This window comes from Theobroma umbraticum, unplaced genomic scaffold (assembly GCF_002168275.2).
Source record: "Theobroma umbraticum cultivar Fairchild unplaced genomic scaffold, ASM216827v3 scaffold_12.1, whole genome shotgun sequence".
NCBI classification, from domain to species: domain Eukaryota; kingdom Viridiplantae; phylum Streptophyta; class Magnoliopsida; order Malvales; family Malvaceae; genus Theobroma; species Theobroma umbraticum.
In genome coordinates this window covers 3150542-3158081 of record NW_018397269.1, presented here as the reverse complement: position 1 = coordinate 3158081, position 7540 = coordinate 3150542, and the positions used below count along the sequence as shown (strand labels likewise).

Here is a 7540-nt window from a genome sequence, read left to right as displayed (position 1 = left end):
TATATATATGTATATAAAGAGAATAAATAATTAAATAAATTATTCAATTTAATGATGACCAATCGTCAGGGTGAATGAATCATTCTGTTTTCCACTGCTTTTATCTTGTAACCGAGCATCAATGCAAGTATAGGCTGTGACTTGAACTCAAAAACCGTTGAGCAGCCCCACTAGTAGTAGTTGGCAGCAACCCAATATACCATTTTTCAGTTGATAGTAATGCTTGTAATGTTATGTTATGATGAGGAGGGGCTGGCGGTTGTTTAGTCTTCTGATAGTTTGTCTGAGAGCTGTTATGATCACAGCCGGTCGATTGGCTAAACAAGGAAATAACATGCTGCCGTTCTTTAGGTTCTCTAGCAATCTTACTTGAGAATATAATTCTTAAAAAGAAAAAATGCAGCAGTGTTACAATGTGATGTACAATCCCTTGGTATGTCCTCGATGGAGAGTGGAGCTATAGGAGGGTTGGTATCAGTATATTGTTATTCCATTCATAATCCTCGTCAAATACTAAAATAACCTTTAGAGGACAAGCAAGTATGTCACGTCACATACTACTGCTGACGAAGAGAAGAGTGGACAACGTCCTGGAGGGAACTGTCACTTTGCATGCCAGCTTTGAATATCCATCCATCCATCAGCTCAAATATTTGGTCTAACTTTCCAGGTTCTGTGTTTGGTGGAAGACAATCATGGGCAAAGCCCGATGAATGAAATCACTGTTATTCTATATCGAATGCAATTGTAAAACATATGCCAGCAGCTTTTAAGTGTGGAAGCCACTTGGAGCTTCCTTTTATATGTAATATAAATTATATATAAAGACAACCATTTTAATTAATTATATAATCAAAATATTAGAAACTAATTTTTATTTAATATTTTAACAAAATCAAAATACATTGCCTACTATACCCAAGTTCATGACAGAATTGTTTTAGCTCCCAAATGTTCTCAATAGTGATCATGAGATTTTGACAGAGTCTGTTATACTTCCTGTCCATAGGATGGATCAACTATGATGCCAAATTTTCAAACTCTAATATTTTTATCCTCCTGGAAAAACAAAACTGAGGGCATGGTGGGGATACTTCTCACTCCTTGCTTAATTTCATAGCAGCTAGCAATAACTAAATATTAAACAAGAAAATATGGGACATGCAGCTAGTATTCCATACAAAACAACACTACTTCCCCAAATATACAGAACAATCCATCACTCAGCATATGATAAATTCCCTTGTTCTTGTACAAAACAACCAAGTAAACCGACAAAAGGGAAATTAGGTTAAAAAAAGAAAAAAAAAACACACCAAATATCATTCCATTTCCATCACATTCAGAAAAAGGTCTGCCCTGCCTCCATAAAGCCTTCAAAGTAGTTGCAATTCATACTTTCAACCTTCACAAAGCAAGCAAAAGAAACGGAAAAAAAGTTAAAACAAAGTCAGCTCTCAATATATATATATATAATCAGCCAGGCAAAAACAAAGAATCGACACAAAAATTAAGGTTTTTATACGTAACATGTCAGAATTGAAAATCCCTTGTTTTCTTCGTGAATGAAGCAACCGACGAATATGCATAAAAATGAAAAATATGGATTGGCACAAAAGTAAACTATGACATACTTGAGACCACTGTCTATGTGAGTATAGTTTAGAAACAGAGCAATTGAATCTAAAACAGTAACAAAACTTGCCCAAGGCCTTCATTGCAGTTGCAATTCAAAAGTAACAGATAACCAAATATAAGGAATCGTATTACTCACCAATTATTCCCTGACTACCATCACCGCCGGTCATTTCTCCGTGATCTTCTCTCACTAGACCGAGCATCATCATATCCCACCTTCACAGAATGATCCAACTGTCTATCTCTCACATGACCTTTATTTCCTCGTTCGTCTTCCTCCCCTTTTCTCTGCCTGCGGCTTCCATACTGCTGCTCCTCATCCCTTCCACGACTTCTATATTTATGGTCGTCCATCTCATCTCTTGCATGTTTTCTCCCTCGAGGTTCTTCTTCATCCATGCCCTGCCTTCTACCACCTCTCCGGTCTTCATAATCCCAATCATTCCTCCTACTTCCATGATGTGGTTCACTGATCTTACTCTGAATTCTGTCATCCTGTTTACGATTGTCACCATCAAACTCTCCTCCAGACCTAACTAACCTAGAATCAACCTTTGGGTCATATCTTTCATACTCCACCTCTTTTCCTAAGTTTCGACTTCTTGACTTTGATTCCGGTTGCTCATCAGTGTATTCGTCGTCAAGCTTCCTCTTACCCTTCATCAGTTCCCTACTATTCTCTGATTTTCGCAAGCTATCATCCTTATTAAAAGTCCTTCCCCTTCTCTCCTGATTCTTGGCTGCACCAGATGCAAACTCCCTATCTTCTTGACTACCTCTACCACCACGATTGTCTGCAGTAACCCCAAGACCTCTTCTGTCTTTGTCAACATTCCTCTTGCCAATTATTTTATACTTTTGATCACTGCTGTCAGAATCCTTATCACTAGAACTTGAATCACTATCATCTGTCAAAGAGACTGATCTCCTCTTACCAACTCTTAGTTTTGATGCTCTAACCTTGCCAATTTTCCTATCATAAGAGGAACGAGAATCTTCATCATCATCTGAATCATGTCTTCTACCTCTTAGCCTACTTTTTTCTACTTTTTCATCACTTGCAGTATCAGAATCACTCTCCTCTTCTGCATCATAGCTATGACGACCTTTCTTAATGGTTTCCTTTTTACGATCTCTTGTTCCATTAGAATCAGAATCAGATTCACTATCCATGCTTTTGTCCCTTCTTCTCCTGTGGCTACCACTCAACTCAATCTTTTGTCCTTGTTCTTCACCTCTCTTCTTTTCTTTCACACCATTGGTATCAGAGTCATCCTCACTAGAGTCATGTCTCCTACGAGATGTTCTGTACTTGTCCACATTTCTTTTGTCAGTTTCATCATCTTTCGTATCTGAATCAGAATCAGAATCATCACTGTTACCATCACTATCACGGGGTCTGCGTCTATCATGCTTCTTAGCCAATTTTTTCTTCTTCCGGCCACTGGCAAAGTCATCAGAGTTATTTTCACTATCATAACCCTTACGACTCTTCTTCCTGTGAGCAGCTTTCTTCAAATACTCTATACTACTATCTGTTTCAGCATCACTGTCATGATGCCTAGAACTCTTCTCCTTTTTCTTTTTCTGGTGTCTTGACTCCTCAATTTCATCTCCACCTGTTTGGCGTTTTCTCTTGTCCGTCTTCACCTTAACATCATCCACATCCAGAGCAGTAGCAATAGGACGCTCTCTATCCAGAAAGGCATGCTCACGCTTATCAGTATTCATCAAAGAAGGAGCAGCTGATTCAGAAAGTCCGATCCCTATCCCGAGAGCAGCTCTCAGGGTCTCCATCTGCTTCTCCTTCCTCGCAGCAACTTGGTGAGTTTGTGTATCCGAAACCCTGACCCATCACCAAAAAAAAAAAGAATAAATAAATAAATATTAATTCATAAATAATTAATTAATAATCTAAAAATACCAAAAAAAAGTTAAGATGATGATTTACTTTTTCTGATGAGTAGGGGTGGGTATAACTTCTCCTTCTTCTTCATCTTTCTCTTGCTGAGCTTCAAGAGACTTCCTAGCCTCGATGAGCTTATCAGCGATCTCAGACTCAGTGTAGCCTTGCTCAGTGAGTTTATCTTCTAAAATCACAAGCTTGAGCTCAATCTGACGTTTGCGGTCGTGCTCGAGGATCTCCTTATTGGGCTTCTTAGTGGTGAGGCCAGCGGTGCCTTGACCAGCCTCGAAAGGCCTGGTAGCGTCGGTTACCCGATTCGTCTTCGGCTTTACAAAGAACTTGTTGCTCTGGATATAGCCGTTGGTGCCCGACCCCCGAGGGGTGGTCAGTCCGATTCCGTTGTACATTTAGGAAATTTTCAAAACCTTAACTCCTCTATTTCTGCAATCGCTTTTATGGTTAGCATGGTTATTTCAAACGAAATTAAAAACAGAAAACTGAAGAAAAAAAACAGAAGCAGAAAAGAAACAGAAACTCACGGAGATTTACTCACGGATCGTGTCTCTCTTGCACAACTGACTTCCAAATCGAAGGCAGAGAAATTCCCTGCGAAAAAAAAAAAGAAGACGCAAAATCAAAAACCCTAGAAAACTAAGCAGCCCAAATCACAATCAGCCAAACACAGCCAAAAGGGAAGAAGCAAAAAATATATATACAAAAACAAAAGGAGGGTTCACAGCCGAGGCGGCTCAACTTCGAGCTTTCTTTGGGGAGTTATTGGTTTTCAGGTTATGGGATCTTTTAGGGCTTGCTTTTGTTCGGTTCAAAAGGGAAAGTAAGGTGACAGATGAGTGGATAGCGTAGGAAGTCCGCCGGCTGATAAGGACGACGGATCAGGAGGATCGGTTTATTCGGAGATTTAGGAGATAGGGAAGAGGGGTTGATAAATAGAAGGAGGGCGGCACCAAACGACCCCGTTTAGTAGAAAGAATGACCAAAGGAGAAGAGGACGAGCCTTACTACCATCTGGCTGTGGTATGAGCAATTGGACTATTTGATACGTTTAAATAGATTAAATATTTTTTAAAAATTTAATTAAAATTGATCACACGTTAAATTAATTTTATTGATTTGATTTTGAAACATAAAAATTAAAATTTTATTTTTTTAAAGTATAAAATTAAAATCAATAATAAAAAATATATAGTTTATATAAATTTAAAAATAGTATACATAATATTATATGTATATTTATTTGTTTAATTTGATTGATTTGATTTTGAAATATAAAAATTAAAATTTTATTTTTTATAAATTATAATATTAAAATTTATAATCTTTATTTATATTTATAAAATATAAATTAAAATTAATAATAAAAATATATTTTTATATAAATTTAAAAATAATATACATAATATTATATAAATATATATATATTTATTAGTTTGATTCTTTGCTTGATTCATTTCAAAAATTTTAAAACAAAGAACCAATCAAATAAATTAATTAAATCAAATTTTTTTGATTAATAGATCCAATGGATTAATAGGATTGAATTATTTTTTATAAATCACGTTCTATTCAATTGAATAATTAGTTCAATCTAATTTTGTTCATCCTTACCATATAGGAAAGTTCAAGGTTTGTTGAGCTACTAACCAAATGATTGGAGTGAGCCTTTTTACCCTTTTTATATTTTTAAGCACATGTTATTTTCTTTATGTTTTTATTAATGTATTTTACATTGAATAAGATAATTAATTATGATTAATTAGAATTAATCTTAATTATAGGAAATTGCTTGGAATGTGTAGAGACATAATTCCAAAGTAATTTCTTAGAGTGAAAGATAAATGAGGATCGCACAAAAGGGTTTGCATGGTTATAAAATTTAATCTCCAATAATTAATTAATTAAATTAATCATTATTTAGAATTATAATAATAAAGAATTTATTGCTACTTAACACTGATGGAGCTCATTGAACTTCATTCCTCAATCCACTACAAGAAAGGTTGTTTGTGATCACTTTAAGAATTGGAAATGCGATATTTTGGTCAAACTCGTAACCTATTTTGCATATCGAGCAAAATTATGAGTGTGTTTATTAAGATTTGTCGATGGTATAGGATAAGAGATATTGTAAGGTGATCTTGGTTATGGTCAACAAAACCACTGCATAGGTGATTCAAATAGAAAAAGATGAAATAAATGCTAATTCAAATTTGATTTTGACTATTAAAAATCTCTTAAAGAAAATATGATAAGTCAATATCATTCATATATATCTCGAATCTAATCGTTTGATGAATTTTCTCACGAATGTGGCTTTTCACCTTTCAACAAGTTCAAGCGTAACCTTTACAACATACTTTTAGCAAGATTAAGTATAACTTCTACAACATACCTTTTGCAAGATCATACATAACCTTTATCAAGGCACTGCCTTTGTCAAGTTCAAGCACAACCTGTACATAAGATGTAGCCTTTTAATGCATAAGATAAAACCCCACTACCTTTTGCTTGGAGGTATAATTAATACAATAGTAAATTCTAAATAATCTCTAACTCAAAACCTTTAGAAAGTTGATAAAGAATTTAGGATTAGAAAGGTGAGAGCTTTTTTAAAGATATGGATGATTAAAGAAGGTTTCAAGCTCAAGAAAGATCAATTGAAGGATAAAAATGTGATCATTAGGCTCTACTCTTTCTCAAAGATGGAAACTGTCTACTCACAGCTTTTTTTCTTGTTGCTCCATTCTTTTCTTCTTCAAAGATGATTCAAATTCTTTCAAATTCCTCCAAAATCCCTTTCTTTAACATTCTCAAGGTAGGTATTTATAGCCTTTGAGATTTCTTGCCCATAGGAGTGAATTTTGAATCATTTTTTGTATGTTTTAGCCACCTTACACAATTCCATAGCATACGCAAAATTGATTCTTTGCTATTGAATTGTCAATTTTTTGCAAAGTCTGTAATTTTCCATATTTGGAGAAGCAATTCATCTATTTTGCGATGTCAGCTCTTCAACAACTGAGTTTAAAAGTGACACCTTTACAATCTTAGAGAATTGATTCTTTTGCCTTAACGTGTCCATTTTTCACAATGGTCAAGAGCCAAAATTTGAATTTAAGTTTTATTTTTGCTAGTCCACTTTTGTCCAGTTGTACCATCTCTTTCTTGGTCACCAAGTTTCTGAATTGTACTTTTAATGCTTCAAAAACCAATATATTCTCTATATAAAGTCTATTCTTTTTTTTTTCTTCCTTCTGCATTCTATTTTTTTAAAATAAGTTCTTTGTCTTTGAGGTTTTAGTTCTTCACAAATCTTGAAGCTTTTATCTTTCAAAAATCAACTTCTTTCTTTTTAAGAATCGATTTATCAATATTGATCTCTACTTAAGAACTGACTTCTACTTCTATAAAATTGATTTTTTCTCTAATCAAAGAAATATATTTTGCTTTTTTTTCATTTAAAAGTCAAGTCATTCTTTTGACTACTTGATTCTTAGGCTGTCACTTTGAATTTTGTAAACAAGAGATCTTTGAGAAAATTAAGGAATATTTCTTTAAGTTCAAGAGTAAGATCATTCATATTTAAAACATGTTCAAACATTCAAAGCATTTAAAAAAAAAAAACATTCAAAGCATTTCAATATATCTTTCTTTTAAGTTTAGCTTTAAAACTCCTTTAAGAATTTTCTTCATATTCAAAAACATTTTTCTTTTATTTTCAAAGTTCATTGAGTTCAATTAATTTTGTCATTTCAAAACAAGAATTAAGCCAATAATATCCCCTTTTTTGATATAATAAAATTAAGAGTTAAATTTGCTCATTGAAGATAACTATATTATATAGAGTTATTTCGATACATTTTGAGGGCTTAAGTAACTAAACTTTTGATATTGTAGGTTTAGATCATAACATTTTAGGTATTTTTCTAGTTTAAGTTTGATTACTTATTGAGTAGTTATTTAAGTTATTTTAGTTAA

At 33.7% G+C, this 7540-nt stretch overlaps 1 protein-coding gene across 4 annotated transcripts; it reads right to left on the bottom strand.

Moving 5' to 3' along the window:
• Positions 1-1108: 1108 nt before the first annotated feature.
• LOC110425856 (pre-mRNA-splicing factor) lies at positions 1109-4553 on the bottom strand. Of its 4 annotated transcripts, none has more exons than XM_021440920.2 (5): positions 4261-4553; positions 4098-4150; positions 3590-3985; positions 1775-3484; positions 1109-1405 (listed from the first exon to the last, which is right to left on the bottom strand). In XM_021440920.2, the coding sequence occupies exons 3-4, from the start codon at positions 3949-3951 to the stop codon at positions 1795-1797; spliced, it is 2052 nt and encodes a 683-aa protein (XP_021296595.1). In that variant the 5' UTR covers positions 3952-3985; positions 4098-4150; positions 4261-4553; the 3' UTR covers positions 1109-1405; positions 1775-1794. The 4 variants fall into 4 exon arrangements, with proteins under 4 accessions (XP_021296595.1, XP_021296593.1, XP_021296596.1 ...); XM_021440918.2 differs by having other exon boundaries at positions 4084-4150; positions 4261-4552; XM_021440921.2 differs by having other exon boundaries at positions 4098-4553.
• Between the last annotated feature and the right edge of the window lie 2987 nt (positions 4554-7540).

What these genes read in the sequence shown, in the direction of transcription:
- LOC110425856 (XM_021440921.2), bottom strand. Translation starts at nt 3,951, where the DNA reads ATGTACAACGGAATCGGACTGACCACCCCTCGGGGGTCGGGCACCAAC. An exon ending in ACCCCTACTCATCAGAAAAA is followed by an intron (nt 3,485 to 3,589) that starts GTAAATCATCAT and finishes GTGATGGGTCAG; the next exon opens with GGTTTCGGATACACAAACTC.